The 21,543-nt window shown below is 43.7% G+C and overlaps 2 protein-coding genes and 1 long non-coding RNA gene across 3 annotated transcripts in view; 2 read left to right on the top strand and 1 right to left on the bottom strand.

Annotated features, from left to right (window-relative positions):
- Positions 1–754: 754 nt before the first annotated feature.
- LOC119390556 (cysteine/serine-rich nuclear protein 1) lies at positions 755–13,708 on the top strand. Its single transcript, XM_037658158.2, has 4 exons — positions 755–919; positions 1,504–1,731; positions 11,457–11,664; positions 13,243–13,708. The coding sequence occupies exons 1-4, from the start codon at positions 863–865 to the stop codon at positions 13,314–13,316; spliced, it is 567 nt and encodes a 188-aa protein (XP_037514086.2). The 5' UTR covers positions 755–862; the 3' UTR covers positions 13,317–13,708.
- LOC125758099 (uncharacterized) lies at positions 3,322–8,456 on the top strand. Its single transcript, XR_007415839.1, has 2 exons — positions 3,322–3,434; positions 6,071–8,456. It is a non-coding gene; the product is annotated as an uncharacterized LOC125758099 (long non-coding RNA).
- A 6,127-nt stretch (positions 13,709–19,835) lies between the features above and the next one.
- LOC119390552 (monocarboxylate transporter 3) overlaps positions 19,836–21,543 on the bottom strand; it is a 43,859-nt gene continuing 42,151 nt past the window's right edge. The window contains exon 4 of the mRNA XM_049415308.1: positions 19,836–20,050. Within this exon, the coding sequence (XP_049271265.1) occupies positions 19,836–20,050 (215 nt within the window). The remainder of the gene's footprint in view (positions 20,051–21,543) is intronic.

The following is a 21,543-nucleotide window of genomic DNA, read 5'->3' as shown; positions in this document are numbered from 1 at the left end:
GCACTCACGATAAAAGTCAAAGCAGCGTGTCACAAAGGGGCCGCGACACCATTGGCTGGAAGGGGGTCCTTTGACGGCGAAATGCCACTCTTTTCTTAAATTGCATCCTAGTACAGTGTATCCTACTTGTGCGCTGGTGTAATTTTCGGCAGTGGTGTAATTCCGAATGCGTTGCCTTTTTAAACATTTTCGCGTCGCGGACACTCTTCGAAAAGAAAAAAAAAACGTACCTATAATTGTGTTCGTCTGAAGCTTCACAAGATGTCGATACCGTCGTCCCATAACCACACATTCCGTAAACGTCTTTACGTGTACAGGAATACTTATGCGCCGAAATTTTCTACTGTCTCTGAATGCGGCCCCATATCATGCAAAAGCGTTAGCACTGAGGGCTGCATCCATTCTTTTTCTCTTGCTGCAATTGTTTTTTTCAGCCACATGCAAAGAATATCCACAAAAAATAGCTATTAAACACAATTCCCATACAGAATTCGTTTTGATGAAATAGGCGTCGCAATTCTCAGTTTTTCTTTGTCTGTCGTCTCGGGTAATTGGTCCCTTACAGGAGATTCTGCGCGAAAGCCAGCGATACTCGTGTACTCGGGCACAGAAGAAGGCTAATGAAGTCTCGGAGCGAAATAGTATTAGCGCTATTTACACATAAGATGCCTTCCGTAGCCCAGCCATTTGTCTCGGTGATTAGAAAGCGCGCGATTTATCCCACCTTTTCGTGGCTCTTGCAGGATTAGGCTTCAAGCACGTAGAAGAATACACTCTCGCCATTCATCAAAATGTCGACCAGCCACGACTGCTTCATGGTGGTAAAGAGCCCGACGAAATTCCGTCAGCTTTCCACGCCATCATGGAGGACGATATGGTCCCTGCGTACTCTACGAGATGTGACAGCGATAAGCCAAAGGTAAACGGTGGCCATTTAAAAAAAAAGCGCGAGCATGGCGCACATGTTTGGGCTGTTCTGTCATCATGTTAACGTGTTACTTGTAAGTCGTTGCCACACGTTTAGTATACAATTTAATAGCATCGTGAAGGAGAGTTGAGAACTTGCCGGCTTTATTGTTCGGGCATATCATTTTTTTTTTGCTGAGAAATGTCATAACAAAGTATATTCACTAGAAAAAAAAAGCAACAACGAAACACCCCTATTCGAACGTGTTTCGGGAAATATTTATATCACCAACAATGTGTGCGGCATATATCCAGGGCAATATTTCTGTTACTCGCACCGCATCTTTTGCACTTAATAATATAATATGCCATATATACACGTTCGGGTTTTGAAGCACGCGAGAATGGCATAAAGGTTTCACTTCCTCAGGCGTGAAATCTTCCTCAGCGAGTGGCGAATGCGCTCATCACAAAACCCCACTTATGTTATAGGCAGTAAAATTGTATTTAGACGTGTATGATGGAGAATCTAAAGGGGGGGGGGGGCATGCACATATGCAGGTCCGCGGGGGTAAAGCCACGTTTCGTGCATTACAGGAGGTCGCTGTTTGTAGCAAAAACCAGAGTGGACTGCAGAAGTTCGGGCCCTTGCCGTGGCGTCGTCGCCGCCAGCTGCTTCTGGACAGTGGTGTACGAAGAATCGATTCTTCTGAAACCAAAGAATGCCGAGACATTCGGGCGTCGCGGGAACGTTGCGGCTGCGAATGCCCAGGCCAGTGCCTCCGAGAAGCCTGTTCCTGCTCCCTGAACGGGATACCCTGCCAGGTGAATCCTGGTCTCTCTCGTTTGTCAGATGATGTTTCGCCAGATATGCCTCAGTTGAGCTGTTTTTACTGTATAGACTTCAATTTTTTCACGCCGGGGGGCGCCATATTGAAATACGCGCCGTCTCACGTGCAAGTTTGGCGAAATATCCATCATGGGTTGTGCCTACTCGAACCGGCGCGTTATCCATGTTAAGGCACGGCTACAGCATTTTATCGCCGATTATTAATCTGCCAATGGCCGAACTAAAAAGGCTCACTTGTAGTGGCCTGCGAAATCATACCACATATAAAGCTTTCCTTGCATGTTTTTGCCCCATTTTAAGGCAAATGCATAAATTGGAATGCCTTTAGAACGCCGAACCCGTATGAAAATGGTGATGTCCGGGAAATGTCCTTTCTGTTTCCCATTGACGTCCTACATGACCTTTATGGTTCCTCTTCCTTTTTGTGACCTGCAGGACGCTACTTTATGTTTACGAAACCCTTCCTCGGCCTATCGAAGGATTCCTTCTTGTCTCCTGTAGGATGTGTCCTTTATGTTTACGGCAGGATGTTACCTGGCAGCGAACTATATGTTACCGGCAGGAGCACCCGAGCTCATAAGTGGGTAACATGTGGTAGTACAAACACATTTTTTGTCAGTGCCGTAGCCAGAGGGGGGTTTGGGGTGCCGAAGCCCACCCCCAAAATTTTTGCATTATAACACACACACACATAAATATATACATATATTGGGGGGCTAGCCCCCCCCCCGAAATTTTGATGGTTTTGATGATTTCGGGGGTATATATAATAAACACCCCCTCCATCAAAATTTCGGGGGGGGGCGGCCTAGGCCCCCCCCCGAAAAAAGTCCTGGCTGTGGAAAAAACTAAGATATATATATATATATATATATATATATATATATATATATCAGGCCCGTAGCCGGGAATTTTTTTCGCGGGGGGGGGGGGGGCACTTGATGAAAACCTTGACGTTTTCAGAAAGACACCTACCTCACCAAAATTTTGGGGGGGGGGGGGGGGGCCTGGGCCCCGCGGGCCCCACCCCCCTGGCTATGGACCTGATTATATATATATATATATATATATATATATATATATATATATATATATATATTTTTTTTTTTTTTTGTCGTCGCACTGGATAAAAGTTGTATTTGATACTTTTTTAGTTTGACATAAGCGCAATGATTGCATAACAATCTCTCGTGTAGACATCTGCACTAATTGTATAACATTAATTCACGACACACGAACGTTTTGTGGCGATTAATAGCATCGTTGTTCATGTGTTCAAAAATTTTTCAAATTTCGCGCGCTTAGATTTCGATTTTTTTTTTCCGAGGTCAAGACATTGTACGCCTCAAATATTTATGTGCATTATATTTACCTAATTTTTTTTTAATATTTCAAAGCGTAAATTCAGGTTTTTAGTTAGAAAGCGCGATGCGCAAATGCGGTATACGTCTGCGGGGCTGATACCACGTGATATCACTTTTTCTTGCTTTGCGGTTGCTGCATGTCGCACGCCGCGTCGCGAAGGGCCGAGCAGGGCGAGTTTGAGTGAATTTTTCCCTTGTTTGAAGCGTGCTTGCGCCTTGTGCTCGTCGTGTGTGTTCTACCGGTGCTGCTTATTACGAGGATGCGCTATACTTAAGCGAAGACCGGCTGGTTCATATCGTGGAGCACTCACCAGGTATGTACCACGTTGCTGCTGTCAGCGCTTGGTTAACACCGAGAGCGCGATAATAACGCCGTTAACCAACTTTTTTCTTAACCAGTAGACGATAAATGAGCTTTTATTAACGTAGCGAGCTTGTTTGTGTCAATCATTTCACCAGGATCAAGCCACGTTTGAGTGATTTTAAGCGCGGGCGAGCTTTTTCTTTTGTTTGACGCGTAAAGGGGAGTGCGCATGCGCGGCTGTGATTCGGCGGGGGATTTGAACAGAGTTGTGGCGGTGCCCTCCTCTGTCGGCAGTGGTGTTGGAGGGTGGCCCCGCTCGCGGTAAACTACTATTTTGCCTTAATAGATGGGCGAAGACGGCGTTTGTTAGCTGTAAGCGTCGATCGTGCCTAAGGCGCGTATGCTTGGACCTGTTAGTAATTCATGCTCACTTTTTTAGCGCACTGAACTCTTCTACGGCAGTTCCATATGCTGCGCGTACGCTTTTCAATAGCTACAGGATCGTTATAATAGCAATGTTTTGACTACTATCAGAGAGATGTGTTTTCCTCCTTGCGGGTGGTCAAACGTGTGCATGTGTATGCATCCGCGCTGGCACGTATCTTTAAACTGCCGTGATACTCGGGTTGATGCGTGTGCGTGATCTTGAAATAGCATGTTGCTTCGTCTTAGGTACAGCTCGCGAAGCTTGAACTTACGCTTAGGTGTTCATACAGCCTGTTTCGTCAAATTCGGCCGATGTTTTCACCCGCAACATAGGTTGCCTGATGCGGCCGGCACCCGTGCGTGTTAAGCCCTACGTTAAACTTGAACTGTACTCCAGCGAATCCTTCATGTCTATTTGGGGCAGAATTGTCGCACCTAAACAGTGCAAGCGCTAATTCGAGCATCAGTCCACGCGTTCGAGCACAACTTTTTTATTCTGCTTGTTTCTGTCGTGTTTGGCTTTTGTTATTTTGTTCTGGTTATTAAGAATTGTATACACCTCGCCCCACCTTGGCGTTAAAACTTCGCTAAACACTTACTTGTACGGGTACGAACATTATAAACCGCTTGTACCACCACCTCCAGTGACATTTTCTGGTAGATGAAAAGCTTAACGGTCTATCGGATAAAGTAAATTCTCTAGGCATGCGCTACAGATGTTAAAAAGGATACGTGGTATGTGCAACATATGAACATCTTATTTATTGCTCATAACTCGCAATAATGTTACACATACTTCACGGTATGCATGCATAAGTCATGCATGTGTTGCTGTTCAAATGTAATATTAGACAATGTATTGTATCTGAGAACACAACAAATCTAGACTGTGTTTTTTCACGCTGTTGGCATTGAAACAATTATACAACTTCAGAAATAAGGTTCATCGAATGTTTATTGTGTATTTGCTAAATTGTGGTTAATAGCTTCCAGGATTCTGGTTGCCAGAGATTGTTGCAGAAGCCTGCATGCTTTATTGGGATGGCATGTGGTTCAAGATTGGTGCCTTGTAAGTCTTAGCATTTCCACCTTTTTCTCCACATGGCCATTAGACAGCCTGTGATGCATTAGTGAGGAGTATTGCTTTTTTAGCCAACCAGAATCATTGAACCTAATGACCGCAATTTAGCAGCACACAATAGTAGAGTGAAACCAATTTCTGACATTATATAATCATCCCAATGTGAGCAGCCTGAAGAAAGCTACGTTAGTTGTGTTTGCAAGCAGACATAATTTAATTTTACATGTTACGTGCAATGGATACATGATGAATGTGCATAATGTCATGTATGTGCAGTGCTATTGTGCTTTTGTGCAATAAATAAAATATTCATATGGTGCATATTGCATTGCATTCCCTTTAAGGAACACAGCGTATAAGTATCATAATAAAGCTACAGGAATACAAATGTGCCTGTGTGAATGCATACTCACACATAGGTTTGGCTAGCTGCAAGAACAGAATTTACCGATAGCAGCCAATGATATTACTCACGCACAGAACTTTCAATTACACGTGGTTGACACATACAGCAAACAGGGGGCATATTTTCCTAAGAGCTGTAACGTTGCGTTAGTACGTGAGCAAGCTAAAATGGTAAGGTTATATCCTCGACATCAAAAGCATAAAAAGTTCTTCCACAACACGCATTTTATTGCATTTATTTCGGAGCATTCCCTTTATGTATATCTCACCTGAGTGGAGTCAGGTGCCACTGAATATGGTGGCCGTGCACTGCATCTATACCCACACAGAACTAAGAACACAATTCCAGCATGATGGGAACATACTGTATGTTAAGCTCTTGTGAAACATTTCGTGAATACTCCTTCTGTATTTTAGGCTTCAGGGTACGAATGTACTGTAGAGAAAGCACACCCTAGCGTACCCTGCATTATGCAGGAGCAATATTCAAGCATATTTCTTACACATCTGCGATGAGGAAATTCCATATTCTTTCATAAGGTTGCGACTGTGTTCACCAAGAATGCATCAAACAAGTTTTTCTTGTAACTTCTCTAGTTTCTGTACGTCCTGCTTGTTTTAAACTTATCTAAAACATAATGTTCCAGATCAGTTAAAAAAGAACGTGTGAGGAATTCAGCTTTGCTAACAGACACTAGTGTCACTAAATTGTTATTTTGTTGTTTCCATTGCAGCATATACGTGCTCCTTGTGCAAAGTGAGTGTGAAAGAAATCCGGACAAGCCTGTCATCAATGGTGGCTCATGGACAAGTTCGTTGCTGATGTACAGCAGCTGCGCATGGCTTCTGTTTCCTGTACAAGGGGAACTGCACTGAGAACAGCGGAGTGGGCACTTCAACCACCTGTTTGCTGTATTCAAGTAGCTCACATGTAGAGTGTGTTCAAAATTAAGCTGTTTGTTTTTCTTATAAAAAAGTCCGCACTGTAAGTCACGTCAAAGCCACCTTTGCAGATAAGTTATTATCCAGGGGGACCCAAAGTGGGACAATAATTATCGCTGTCAGCCGTGCAATTAACTGAGATTTAATAATGACCTTTTTTTAGTGACTGCAGCAAGCGGGCATGTATGTATTAAGAAGTTTGAGCCAGCTGCATTTCTACACGATTCCACTTCAAAGAATTCTTCTAGCATGTCTGAGCTCAGATATCCTGCTGCAAAGTTTAATTCTGGCTTGCATCATTGCACATGCAGGACCTTGAGCACTGGCACAAAGCTCCTCCCTGATGTGCCAGGTTTAATGTTACAGCGGGTCGAAGGCATAGGCAAACATGATAACGGTTACCCTTTTCCTGCGGGCTGGTGATAGCAAGCAGTGACTGCTCGTCACACCAGGGAGTAATATTTTGCTGATCCTCACCGCCTTGCATCATGCAAACCACAATTAAACTTTGCAGCGGGATATCTCGCAGCACAGACATGCTAGAAGAATTCTTCCAAGTGGAACTGTGTAGAAACACGACTGCCTCCAACTTTTCAATACAAAGATGCCCGCTTGCTGTAGTCACTAAAAATTTCATTATTTAATCTTAGTTAATTGGGCGGCTGACAGCAGTAATGTCTTACTTTGTGTCCCCATGGACACATAACTTACCTGCAAAGTTGGTTTTCATGTTTTTCCCAGGGCTGAATTTTAATGCAACCATAAAGCACAATCCTGAATGTGTCAATGTTGCTTCCTTAGCTTCGTATTTTGTCTTTTCAAAATCTATTGAGTGAGCGGCTCTCTCGACTCGTGTGTCATGTTTTAATTCATATCTTATGTGCAGTTATCATTTTTAAAAGTGAACTTTCAATTTTGTGATAAGGCAGTAGTGCATCAATTCACTATTTTATTTTCACCTTAATATTCACCGTACATTTTGTAATATTTTTTTTTTCATCAGGGTCATTTTTTTATTTTATTTGTACAAGTACCTACAGCGCCACGAGGGCATTATTGCAGGGGGAACTGCACAAATGCTTTTCTAATCATACATATTCCATTGTCTTCCGGAAATTCATTTCCTAAGTGCAATCATGTGATGTACTGCTATGATGCCTAATCATATTTAACTTTGTTAATGATAACTTACAGAAGGCATTCTGAAATATTGAAATGTAAGTCTCGGCATTGGGAGATGAATGGTGGCGACATTTTTTAAACTACACTGTTTTGTCTGCTTGCTTTAGTTGTGTGAAGTATAGTAATAATAAGTGTTTGGATTTAACCACAATATGATTATGAGGGACGTCGTAGCGGAGAGCTCCTGAAATTTCGACCTCCTGTGTTCTATAAGGTGCACCTAAATCTAAGTAGATGGGCCTCAAGCATTTCTTCCTCGATCGAAAATGTGGCCACCGCGGCCGGGATTTTTTCGCGTGACCTTCGGTTCAGCAGTCAAGGGTGACTTACAGTGTACTACTTTTGTGTGGGCTATAGTTTGCTTTAAATTATGCATGCTAAGTATGGCATTTTGGTGCCAACCACACATCTCTGGTAGTGCACTGATGCTGTGTTTGCCACATTCCTAATTTATTGCAGTATTTAATTTTAGTATGCATTTATTGTGAGCAGCTCTGGGTAGCACACTGACGTTTGTCACATTCCTCATTTATTGCAGTATTTTTTATTTGTGTATTTATTCTGAGTTTGTTGTGAAGTTATGATTGTTCCACTTCTTCCACTCTAGAAGGTTGCATACATTTGTAATTAACCCATGAAGCCCAACAAGTCACTCTGATACACTTAGGTGTGCAAAGCTTATCTAAGAAGCCCATAGTGTTTATAATGCCTTGGAAAGTGCCTCTTGGTCATAAATTGCTGTCATGATGAGTTTCTTAAAACATTTGTTTTTGCGTTTTTCAGAAATGAATGTACTCTTCATTACCAAAAAAGATGCAGAACAAGTTAAACCTTTTAAAATGTTAATGATGTGTTGAGTCGTTATGGGCTTAAGCCTGATCTGTTAATCTTATTTTTCTTCAACCGCTGACATATGTACGTTGCCAGTTTGAATATTGTCTATGAAGTGCTCTAAACTGTACAGTGTAAATGATAATAAATGAGTAATATTGCAGAGTTTTGTATGCGTGTACATCCAAATTATAGCAGCCGTAATATGCTGCATCATACAGGCAATGCAATGGCCCAATTTCTGGTCTGCGTAAAAGGTGGCTACTTATAGGACACATACAGGACGGACACTTTGAGGAGACAGAAAGTCAGCGGCCAAATCGCGACATCTGGGAGACATAAAGGACGGTTACATATCGGATACATACAGGACGGTCACAGATGGGACACATACAGGACGGACACTTGGAGGACACAGAAAGTAAGCGGCCAAATCGCGACATCTGGGAGACATACAGGTTGTGTCCTCGTGCTGCCTCGGGGAACCATACAGTACACTTCCAGGACATCACCATTTTCATAAGGGAAGTTATGATTCTTGATTTAACGGCTTAAATGTCCTGAAATTTAGACGCCCTATATACCAGGGAACACCGCCACGTAGATATGTTGGCGCAGCAGTCATTTCGCAGTTTTGTTTCCTGACTGTGGCTCGCATGTTCTGATTGGGGCTGTATGAGAAAAGAATTCCGGACTCCGAATAATCTGAAGCCCTCAGCCGCCGTGCCCTTCCTGTAGGTCCTTTCCTGATGTTCATTGCGAACATAACCGCATATACTGATATCAGTTTTACGCTGTGTGAGATGCTTAGTGGAAAACAAGAAAATTAGCAAGCTGCAGTGAGCTATATGCATTAACGGAAAATGTGGACAATATTTCCAAAATATAAATGTCTTTTATCCATATATGTAAATCTGCATGCTGAGATTGCCTATGCACTTTAGCGAATTGTTATTGGTGACTACATCCTAATCTAAATTTTATTTCTTCCTAAATTCTGAAATACACTCAAACCTTGATATAACTAACACAGATATAACGAATTATCGGTTATAACGAAGTAAATGAAGAATAGTCTTGTCATAAAATGGCTAGGTGGGCTAGTTGGTAACGCATGATTAAAAACTTTGAGCGCGAAACTTTGTGTTTCTTCTGGTCCTACGTCCTTTTGCGCGCTCAAAGTTTTTAATCAGTCTTGTCATAGATACAGTGCTACAAATGTTTATAACGAAGTTTTGGATATAACGAAGTTACTTTCGTGGCAGATGTCACTTTGTTATAATGAGGTTTGAGTGTAGTAGTGGGTTTGTATTTAAAAGAAACATTTGCGCCGCCAAGCCAGGTGTCATTATGCATATTAAGAACAGTTCCTGCCACTAGCACGAACGCCTGGCAGTATGTTTTTGGAGCGTTGCAGATAGCACATCACCGAAATATGGATTAAGGAGAACGAGCTAACCGTGACGCAGAGGGTGTGACTGGTATCCTGGACTTGGTAAGGCAGATTAGCCTGCATGCCACAGCCTCGGCGACGTCTGTACCAAATGGTATTCTGGGTGTTGTCGAAGCGTAATATGACCGCTCACCGCGTTGCAGTACTGGTGGTCACACCGGCGCGATGTCATGCAGCACGCGCGAAACAAGGAATTGACTCTTGATGGAATTGTAACATGAGATCGCGCATACACAGTCATTCATTTGAATGATCACTGACTGGAGCACCAGTTTAATTTGTTATTGGTTGTTTCGTATTGATGCGCAACACTACGATTACCTATCAACAACAAGAATCGCGGCACCATTATGTAAATATCGCCGCTTGGTAATTTCGAATGTGTTCCGAAATCATCTTTCAGGATTTATGAACAGATAACATTTAGAATATGAGGTAGCCCCAACTATTTGGAAAAGTTCATAGGCAATCTCTGTTTGCATATTTACATATGTGCTATAGGATACATTGATATTTTGCAAATATCTTATGCACCCTTTTTCTGTGAATCAATATTTCTGACAGCCACGTGGTCCTTTTCTTGTCTTGCAAGACGCGATGGCTTTTTAATAAATAAATGAATGCCTGGCCTCATTAACTGGTGCAGTTCCAAAGTCTTGTAGCACATTGCTTTGGTGCGCGCGGGTTTTTGGATAAATGTACGCTATGTAGAATGAATAGGGTGCAGACACGAGCGCCAGTGAAAGACCAAGACGGTTGTTGGTGCTCGTGCTTGCTCCGCTTCGGACCGCTGGTCGCTTAACCGGTGCTAGTTCTTAATAATGCGGGTTAGCGTAAATACAGCTACCTTTTTTATTGCGATAGCTATTATATGGACACTCGGTTGGTTTTTGCCGTCGCCGTCATGTCCTGGATATGTATATGTATGTATCTGTAAATAAAACCAACTAAGAAAAATAAATCGGAAGAAATTCTCCAAGGGCGCCACCGAGATTTGAACTTGCGACCCCTCGCTCCTCAGCGCGCCGCTTTAAGCAACTCGGCCACGCGCTATCGTTTGGGTATATATAGAATGTTAGCGGCGAGCTATTTATATACACCATTTAGCTGGCGGTACGCAGATCTCGGAGGAGCTTCCTCGTATGCAGTATCACCGCCGAGATTGCCCAGAGGGTGCGCTTTAAAGCGATGCTTATAGATTTTGCTTCTGTTTGAAAAGTGCCCCTGAAACACGCACTAAAAGGTGGCCCATTTCTGTACTCGCACGCGATGTGGAATGCCGGGTGAATAATGCGTAGAACGCCACCGTGCGGCAGGAGACCCGAAGGGACCTCTCCACGCGCCGCAGTTTTCATGAAAACAAATATCTGCGAGCGTGGGGTTGTAGCGCGCCGCTCAAACACGAATAGGTAACTGGGACAGTTGTTAGTTCGTGCTCGCCCTGGGTATGCCTTTGCGTTCTTTTCGAGAGTCCTTCGTTGTGTCTGAGCAGCGCATCGCGCTGCAAGTGTCGAGCTGTTACCGTTGTTAGTTCGTGGTCATCCTGTGCGTATTCTTTTCCGGAGTCATTTGCGCTTGATGGGCGCGCTGCATGTATCGAGCTGCTTGGTGCTCTTTTTGTGACCGTAATTTGTTGCTATCGCATTCATTGCTTCGGCTTTGCGGCGAAACTGACTTTTTTAGGACTCGTTTTTCGTCCACATCATGTGCAGGTCGAGAAGGTGCCATTTCCTTGCGCCTGCTGTGAAGAGGCATGCGAAAATCCATGTGGCCGTCGCCAGTACAGTCCCGATATCGCCCATGAACACTACAGGCGCACAATCGCGCGCCTCGAAGCGGAGCAGGCTGCTGCAGAATTGCCGGTCTCTGATCCCAGACTCGGCGAAGGGAAGCAAGATACCAAGGACGAATGCCTCAGTGGTACTTCTCATATTTTGCATCTATTCTCCTGCCATTAAAACGTACCAAGTAGTCCCGTCCTGCACATATTTGTTGGCGAAACGTCTGCTTGTTCGCCTACCATTGCCCTTAAGGCCATAAAGATTGCTTGCAAACAAGCTGGAGATTTCTTTTGTGATTGTGCTTGAGCGCTGCAAAAATGTCAGTTAGCAAGTACCAACTCGCCCAGAAACATGTTCTTCTGCAGTATGTTACTCACACTGTGGGTCCCGCTTTCCCTTACCATGTAATAGCGCTTGTCTAATCGTCATGTGTTTCTTTCCTTTGTGATTGTGCTTAAGCGCTACAAAAATGTCAGTAAGCTAGAGATGAAATTATCAGATTTGAAAAGTTGAACAGTTCGGATGTCAGTAACTTGGGCGTGCCACGTGTGCGCCTACGTATCTGATGAGAGTCTGGCACAGCAATTGCTTGAAAAATTCGAGATGTTCTTTTCGTGTCGTGTACCACAGCAGTTCAGGAAGGCTATTTGAGTGATCCAATTAGGCCTAATTGCTCAGTCATGCGGCCCTTCAACATCATCACATGTGCAAGCACATTTCCTGCGCGTTTAGTGGATATAATCGCTCAAGACGGCATAGAGATACGCTACTTCTACCTTGCATGGAAGTGTAGTGTTAAAATGATTTTATACATTAAGCGATATAACGTAAAGAGATTTAGACCTTTGTAAATGGACTGTCATTGTCACTTATGCCGACGTCTCCCAGGATTTCGTCACTGAGCCTGCAGTTTGAACGAAACATTTAGGATAACTGCTGTTTTGGCATGTTTGCAGAAGTTCATGATGACAAAAGCGCTACTAGAGCCGGGACTACAACGCTCCGTCCTCTATTCTTCCATAGTCTCAGTTCTAGTTGCCTTTTGTCATCATGAAAAAAATAAAACACTGTGTACCTCTTCGTTTTCTTTGCTTGCGTTTCTTTTTTTGTGTGGTCTTGGTTGATACCATTCCCTTCTCCTTTGTCGCATTTTTCACCTGATAACAAAGCAGTTCTTGCCCGATACATTTTCGTGCGTCGCCTAGGAAGACTTCTCGTTAGCTTGGATTTTGTTTTCACTTGTACGCGGCTGATTGCGTTAAGGCTGCACATAGTGGCAATTGTGTTTCTGTCTTGCATATTAATTTCGAATTTCTGAATAGTTCCAGGGCAGTTCAGTACTGGGGTGATTTTCAATGCAGTGCATTTAGCAGCATTTTTGTTAACGTGCCTGTTGCAGCCCCCACCTAACGGTGAAAACGCCCTCAAATGTCATAACGTGATGTATCCACGTTTTGGAATTCAGGTCATGATTTCCGCGTTTTTCTTCTCCCAGCACACATGAATGCTTTGAAAAGTCCTAAAGTTATCTTTAGGAAGCCATCCTAATTATTTTGTATTCATATGACCAGGGTATTTATGACTGTGCCTCGCTTTGGTTATAGCAAATCATTAGGTGTCAATATCTATTTAGGCTATTTAGGCTATTTAGGCTATCTTACATTTGTGTTACAGGCAAATTTCTTGTCTATTATATTTTCTTATTTTAACGACGCAGTTCTGGATGGACTGTCAGAGGACTTCAAGAGGGCCTGCTCTCTGACTGAATCGCTGCCGTGTGGGAGCCACTAGCTGTGGTTCCTTTGGTTGCAGTCTTGCATGCTTCTGCCATTATTTCTGCTCGGTGTCAACGAAGTCTCAGTGCCCAGCTCAGCCACAGTGACTGCAGGCCACATAATGTCGGAAGCGTCACAAACTGTTTCTTTGGGTGTTTATGATTTCTTTCTTGAGTGTTCCGCCGGTCGGGGAACCTTTTTTACAAACGTGATACGACGCAGTCAACATATTGAATTCACCCCGGGTATTAGCATAGGAATATAATGCTCAGCACTGTGTTTAATATAAGTATTTTGGTTCTTTAAAGGCACTGCAAGCTTAACTAGGCTAGTGGTAGCTTGTATTGCTACATCGCATGATGTATACACACAAGCAATGCTCATCAATTTAAGGAGATTGAGTTGTAACTCGGAGATACAACGCGTTGTATGTAATTCAATAATAAGGGCTTTTAGCTTGTGCGTGTACTTTTTAACATTACCGTGTTACCGGAATACCGCATTGCGTTTACCGTGTTACCGGAACGTATGTTTTAGAAACGTTTTGGCTGTTCATACGTAAACGTTTACGTTTGCGCATACCCCTAAAGGATGATGGCAACTGCACTCAAACTATATTTAATGTAGATAAAATTGAGAAACCGCTGCGGCAAAATCATATGAGAGGTTTTTAGCGTGTGCAGTATCCTGGCATACTCATAAGGGTGCAGCAATGTCGGGTTACCGGACGGTAGCGTCGACATCTTGTGATGCTTCGTGCAACCACAGTCATGGACCCTTGTTTTTGCCAAGTTTTTTTAGGGAGAAAATGATTTAAAACGCAGCTCATTCACAATTATGCCGCTGCAAGGCATTTACAATGGAAGAAGAATGCACGATGTTTCTGCAATAGCACTTTTGTACTTGCTTGGTTCACCTTGGCCCCGCTAGATGGCGCCACCTATCTAGCCTGTCAGGGGCTTTAGGCTTCTCACGTTTACGGCTTCGGTATTGTCGGTCGCTGTAGCTTCGATAATCTGGCTGAAACAAGGTAATCGCAACTGGCGCTCGCACTTCGACTTATTTTGACTCGGCGGTTGGAGCCTCCGCAATGCGGATATCGCGAGTAGCCACGAACGAAGGCGGATTTGCGAGATAGCACCGTAAACGTAAAGCCTATCCGGCGAGTAGTTTACGTTCCGTAAAAGTCTACGTTCCATAAACGCCCGCGCATGGGCAGATTCCTTGCGGTATCCGGTAACACGGTAACGTAAAGAAGTATACGGACTAGCAAAAAGCCCCTAATGTCACTATTTTCTTACGAATTCTCATGCAGATAAAAGAACTGACATAGAATATCTGTAGCATGCGGAAGAATTGCACGGATAGCGTGTTAAAAATATACGGCTTTCGTCGAATGTATACTGAATCTAAATATGACGTATGAATACTTGTTACTTGCATGACTCAATATAATGCAGTCCAAAACACATGCTTGTCTCGAAATGGAGGAACAGTGCGATTATGCTCGAGTATCTTCTGAGCAATGCTGTTGATGTTAAAGTCGGAAGGCTTTTTTCAAAATTTGTCGCTTGAAACATGCATTTCCCTTGTTACTACTTACTAGTCATTGCATACACCTGTTTGTTAAAAAAGTGGCGTTGGGACGTAACTTTTTGAACGCGTCTACATGTTCATATTGACTGTTACGCTTCCCTCAAGGTCGTGGTTTTACATTTATCAAAATGTGCAATATTTTAATGCATAAAGTTATATGAACCAATAAAGTCTCATTTTTTATGCTTGCATTGCCCCTTTGCTTCTGGCCGACCACCTAAAGTAACCGTTGTAGATATCTTAGTACCCGGTGCATCATCACGGATAAAAACAAGTGACTGCTTTAGCTGTACTACACATAGGAAATGAACATCCATGCTATTGAATGGGACATGAATTATCTGCAGTCTTCATTACTAGTTGAATGAAATTGCACGCAGTGGCGCAACCTCTTCTCGGTCATCTGAGCTGGTTGGTATTGCATATCGGTGCTTTTACACCGAAGCCGTCTTACTCTATCCTGCGTCGTCGTCGGCGTTCCAGCGCGGCCGCGAATGAGCATATCGTTGCGCGGGATCCACCGAGAAACGAAGAAGCAAACAAATCAAAATAACAAAGAAACAACAAAATCCTTAATGAAAACTTTGCCGAAAATTGGGAACAAAATGTAATGCCCGCTGAAAGGGGCGACAGTTTCGCTGTCCGATGGCTCTCCCACAGTGGGATTAGTTAGAATCGTTTTTTTTTTTTGACATTTTTAACCCTCTAGTTATTTATTGGGGTATTTAGAGCCAATATGATGGTATTATTACGAAGCGCGTCGCGCTGAGGTGCTCCTGAGTAATAAACACTGATGCGTCTTCTGACGCGCACCTATAGCTATGTAAATGGTCGTCATTGAATTTCGCCCGCATCCAACTGTGGCCGCCTTGGGCAAGAATCGAAGCGGCGCCCTTTAGCGCTTAGGAGCGCAGCTAACCTATCCAGCATGAGGGTCTTCTTAAATGGACAGTAAACATAAAACTCTCCTTTTTTGTGTTTTCTGTAGTTGCCTTACGGAATACCGAGATTACCACTCTTGCGAAATGAGATGCTCTGGAAGCGAGACAAAAAGTGCAGTAATAAAATGCAGGAGGCGTCGCACAGAGACTTCCGCACGGAATCGGCGTAACGTCGCACATTCTGGAACCTTCTGCTAAGGCCTTACTATAGTCTTGAAACACCCCTCAGGATTAGTGGAAAAAAACGCATTCTGTGAACAGCTCGGCCATATTTTGTAGTCGTACGTGGCACCCAAGGTTTACCAACGGAGCGCGAAGTTAGTACTTTCTGAAGCGCCTTAAATGGACTGTCTAGCGCTCGGAAAAAATGTTCCGTTTGTGGTAAAAGTCAGAAGATCGTTCGTCACATATGCGGCAACATGTTTTTGCCCCATAAAAAAGGAATGATATTCCTAATTTGATGTTGAAAATAGTGAAAGAATGACCGCTAGTGTCACCCAACAGCGATGTGGTCAATCTAGTCGTAGGACAAGAAATCCTCGCAGGTAGACTCCTTTTGCTTAAGAACCAACAGGTATAACTTGAAATTCTATTTCACGCACTTAAGGCAGCTTTCGGTGGCGTCAGAAAGTAATTTTTTTTCTCTCACGCATCCAAAAAGGTGCCCGGTGGCGCTGCTTGCGGCGCCGTCTTCGATTTCGTCTGCTTCAACTCATGTGCTATGCCATGCGGCCCTACGCGGTGGTCGTATACCGTGCCGCTGTATTGTTGTTAGGATGTCTTACATGTGCTGCGCTGTGAAGGCGCGTACTTATCGTCTCTTTTTGAGGAATCAACTTGGCTTGGATTGCGGCAGCAGTGTTAAAATAAACGCATAGACTGCGATTACAGCAAATCAAGTGTTCTGTAATCGTATAACAAGGCATCATTTAAAAGCTAGTGAGGTGAAAACGACTGTTACATTGATTACGTAAGTGTTCAGCGAAAATAAAGTAATCCTACATAAATCACACGTGCTTTCGGTTTTACTTTTTACCTGCACTACAATCGTCATCGTTCCCACCAACCAGTGTTGTGGGTATGTTTCACGCCAATGGAATATGACCGAACGCAGATCGAAAAATTCTGTTTTAAAATTTCTACTCACTTTCCAGGGAAAACGCTGCAAGGTTGGACACATCAGATGGTACGCTTTCTATTGTGGTACAAAATAGAAAAGCGATGAAGGGCGTTAGACAGTCTCTTTAAATTCATACACTGTCCTCCCTCTCTATGAATTTTGTTCTTTGCACGTGTTCGTATACTTCCACTACAATTAAGAGCGCGCCGGCGGCATGAAGTGGCACTCCGTTGCGGCCGCGCTAACGATGCGACACTTGAAGCTCTATTGATTGCGAAAATTTGACTGATGCATCGGCAAGTGCTGTGGTAGCGGGTTCAGTGCGAAAATGTACCCGACCAAGGCACGGAGTGCTTGAAGTAGCACGGGTGCAGCACGCCGCGTGCCACCTCTTATGAACGTACACTGAAAAAAACTTCTTTAGAATCTACGAACAAAATCTGCGTAAAATTTAAGGATGACTGACCTTCTATTCACACACGGCAAAAACTTTTCTAAATGCCAACAGACATGTATCAGCTTTTTTAAGTACGGAAAGAGTCTCCTTGTTTAATGTGCCACTAAAAAGTCGTAAAAGTTGGCTTCCACTTCTAAATAATATTCTAAATAAGTTCTAATTAATGTTGTGGCTTCCTTTCAAATTATTTTCCAACCAAAGAACCCTCGTCGTTACAAGGCTACTTTTTTAGGCAAGGTGCTTTGGCGGAAAGCATGGGGAACGTGTTATCAGTGTGTGTGTGTGTATATATATATATATATATATATATATATATATATATATATATATATATATATATATATATATATTCACCCTGTGCATGGTTTCTCTAAAAATAAACGGCATTTTTAGTTGCGAAGCATCTTATGGCGGAGCTCAAACGGTGTGCGGCGTGACCACCCTTACTGCGCATGCGCAAATCCTCTCCACCCACCTCGTCTCCACAGACCTCCTCCCCACTCTCCCTTTCCCCCTCTCCACGTACCCTCTCTCCTCCTCTCTCGACTCCACCTCTCAAACGCGGGCTCGACATGCCGAAACGCTGCTTCGCTTCGCCTCATGGCCCCCTTTAGCGGGAGATGGTGTGCCCCTCTTCTGCGCAACGCCGCGATGAGCGCGTGCGCGTCTCTTCCCCCTCTCTCTCCTCTCCTACGCTCCCCTCCCCCCCTCGCGCGCCTGACGACCGCGTTACCCGCTCGCCCTGAGAGAATTAACAGCCAGGCTAGAGGGAAGACACGACGCGCGTAGCGTTCCTCTTCGGGTTCCTCGACGCGAGGTCGGTAGCATGCCCAACGAACGCCAACGGAACGCGATCGTGTAAGTGTTCCTGCTTCGCATCGCCTCATTGTGCCCTTTAGTGGGACATGTTGTAATTTTTAAAGTGCAGAGCGCTTTAAAGGCCAGGGCTGTCGTCATCGTATGCTGTCGTCGTCTCATGTCACTTGGCGTCACGTATAGGCGAAGCCATGTATAGCACAGCCAACGCATGACGTTGTTTTATTCTTCTACTATGTCTTATTCCGTCTGTTAACATAACTTTCCTGATACCTGTATAGGTTCTTTTTGCGAACAAGTATCGAGCGTTGGCGTGGTTTTGTGGTAGAATACTCTACTGACACGCAGAGTCCTGTTTTAAAATCCCGCTGAAACTGTTTCTAACTGCGAAACAATAGGAAACAGCTTGCCAAAGCCCCGGTTCACGCCGACAATAAACTGTCATCACCATGAACTGTGCGTCGAGCTCTCCTCGTCTTCTTCTTTATTTTCCTTTCACTCTCCCGCCGCACCGATTTGTCCGGCGTGGCATGCAGTAACTTAGATGGTCGACAGAACGAGTACCGAGAGAAAGAAAGAGAAAGGGAAGGAAAAAGATAGAAAGAGACATAGAGAGAAAACAATGGAAGAAAGAGAAAACGATACTAAGACAGAGAAACAGACAGACAGAGAGAGAGAAAGAGATTGAAAGAAACAGACACAAAAAAGACAGGAAAGAACAACAGAAAGAAATATAGAGAGACGGAAAGGTAGCGAGAAATATAGAGAGAGAAAGAAAGAAAGTAAACAAAGAGAAAAAGAATGAAAGAGCGAGATAAAGGGAATTTGCATGACCTACAAACTAAACCATGCAAATTGTCCTACTGAACATACTTTATGTTTTGAGATAAGGGCGTACGAATGTTCGAAACTGCGAATATTCGATTCGAATAGTTCGGTATTCGATTCGACAAGTAAGGCACGTTTACTACTAAAAATGTTCGGTCACCACAAAACTTTATAACAACTTGAAATCTGCACAGAGAACAACATACATGTGCCAATATAAGGCTACAGCTAGGTTTGGCTGTAACTAGGCTTGGCTCAGGGACTGCTGTCTGCTGTGAGTGGCAGGTGTCACTAGCAGTGAGATCGTTTACACTAAATTTCGTAAAAATTTGTTGCACAGAGACAAATTCGCTCCATTTGCATCATCCCAGTGCGCTTTAACAAATGATTTGCCGGAATTCAAGTGTTGTTGCCAGAGCGTGGCATTGTGATGACGCCGAGCACAATACTGCCATAAATAGCCGAAATTATTCTTAAGAAAACCACCAAAGAACATTCAAAAACAAATGTCTAAAAGCAAGCAAACCCATCATTATTCTTGGTCATCCTTACGTGAAGCACATGCAATTTACGTCGTGCCGATCAGTGGGATTTATATATTTTCATTAAGAATAATGAGAAAAGCAGGTGGAAACATTGAAGTGACATGCGGGACCGTTTATTAGAGTGGCTATTGAGTATATTGCCATCGACTTTTATGTAAACGATTCCTCACTGAATATAAAAAAATAGTTCTAACAGTACTACAGTTCGTGATGCGTGCGTGTGGCCGGTTGTTCATTGCATGAGGGCCCACACATCGTGAGTGCAGTTACTGCCTTGCTCTTCCGGACAGTACTTCATATGGCGCCAATCAACGAGCAGCAAGAGGAAAGCGGAGACGGCGAGAATGATGACGAGCAGCTGGAAGAAGGTCAACGCGTAGCGGTTCACCGTGCGGAGGATCACGTTGCGACGGTTCTGTTCGGGCGGATGCAGGCAATCGCCGTCTCCTGCAAGGGGTCGTAAGATAAATTGGTGGTGATCTATAGTTGCTGGGGCTCTGCAGCACCTTCCTAATACCCCTTTCACATGGCACATGTAATGAAAAAAGTCGTGAACACGGGGTATCGCTGGAGCTGACGTTTCGACAAGTTGACTTGGCTTCTGCAAGGCTGCAACTCCGAAGACAAGTCCGCTGGTCGAAATGTCGGCTCCAGCGACACATGCGTGTTCACGAATTTTTCATCTCTTCGAACTCCCCTGAAGTTCGGCATATGTAATGTCGTTCGTATCGAATGCGATTACGCGTTAATGCCATTTTTTCGGGCTGCTACACAGGCGTAAGAAATGACATTCACGCCAAATGACATTCGCCCGTTGAATGTGTTTACCGAATTGATGCACGCGCTACGTGTGGAATCTCGACGACAGCGGCTGGGCAAAATATTGCAAAATATCTAAAGCAAAATGTTATCAATGCTGAAGTTATTATATCCTGTTGTTAACTTTCTGACAACTTTTCTACGTACAGCGCGATATTGGAAGCACTTTGTGCAGCTATATTCTCTTTCCAAGACACTCGACGCTAACGCCTCCTGTTGGCCTTGTTTATAAACACTCGCTGTTGTTTTGGTGAAGCGGTGCTGCGGTATCATTAATAGGGACCGTAGCACTAGTAGCAGGGAACACCTATACACATGCACATGATATCTATCCACCAGCCATCACGCTGTCACAGTCCACCATATCGCCTACTGCAGGATTGTGAGCGCGGCTTTGGGCTAGTCTTGCTCTGGATATGTACGAGGGTTTCTATTTTACTGATGCTGCTGTACCCCATCGCAGTATATTTGCAAACAGTGTTACAATGTTTACCATTGTATTACTAAGAGTGAAGAGAAAATAAGGAAATCAAAAACACGTTTTGTAACTTTTTGTTATCATAGCAGCCTGCCGATAAACATCGACATCAATTGCTAAGGTCACTTTGTTAGCCGTGTAGAACCGGAACGCAAGATCGCAATGACATTCGTTACGAATGACATTCGCTGCGAATGACTGCATGTGCCGTGTGACACAGGTATATGTTGTCCAAAAAACAAACCTGCTACTCCATTCTCTTGCCGCCGAACGTGCTGCCAGAGGAGTTTTTTTTTTCGAATCGATAAAATATAAACCGCAGTTCTCGCTAAACGGTAGGTGTGTGCGAATATTCGAAACTTCGAAACTGACTGGAGTATTCGATTTGATTCGCACGACACAATTAATGCAGAACTTCTTAGCACATCTACCAGTAAACTTCATAACAAGTATTGAAATCAGCACAGAGAAATAAACAACTGCGCTAAATTTCGCGGAGTTTGACGCACAAATCGACGAGTTAGTTTCAGTTGTAGTGTAGACAATGTAGTTCAGACTGCGTAGTTCAGACAACATTGCGAAAGAAAGCAGACGAGTTTTTCTGTTTTTACACTAACTTGTAACTGTACATTACCTAGTGTAC

This window comes from Rhipicephalus sanguineus, chromosome 4, assembly GCF_013339695.2.
Source record: "Rhipicephalus sanguineus isolate Rsan-2018 chromosome 4, BIME_Rsan_1.4, whole genome shotgun sequence".
Lineage (NCBI taxonomy): Eukaryota > Metazoa > Arthropoda > Arachnida > Ixodida > Ixodidae > Rhipicephalus > Rhipicephalus sanguineus.
This window is presented reverse-complemented; position numbering and strand designations above follow the sequence as displayed.

Excerpts from the sequence above, each read along its gene's own strand:
- LOC119390556 (XM_037658158.2), top strand. The coding sequence starts at position 863 with ATGGAGGACGATATGGTCCCTGCGTACTCTACGAGATGTGACAGCGAT. Across the intron at positions 920-1,503 it reads GTGACAGCGATAAGCCAAAG|GAGGTCGCTGTTTGTAGCAA; the intron begins GTAAACGGTGGC and ends CGTGCATTACAG. Across the intron at positions 11,665-13,242 it reads CAAGGACGAATGCCTCAGTG|TTCTGGATGGACTGTCAGAG; the intron begins GTACTTCTCATA and ends TTAACGACGCAG.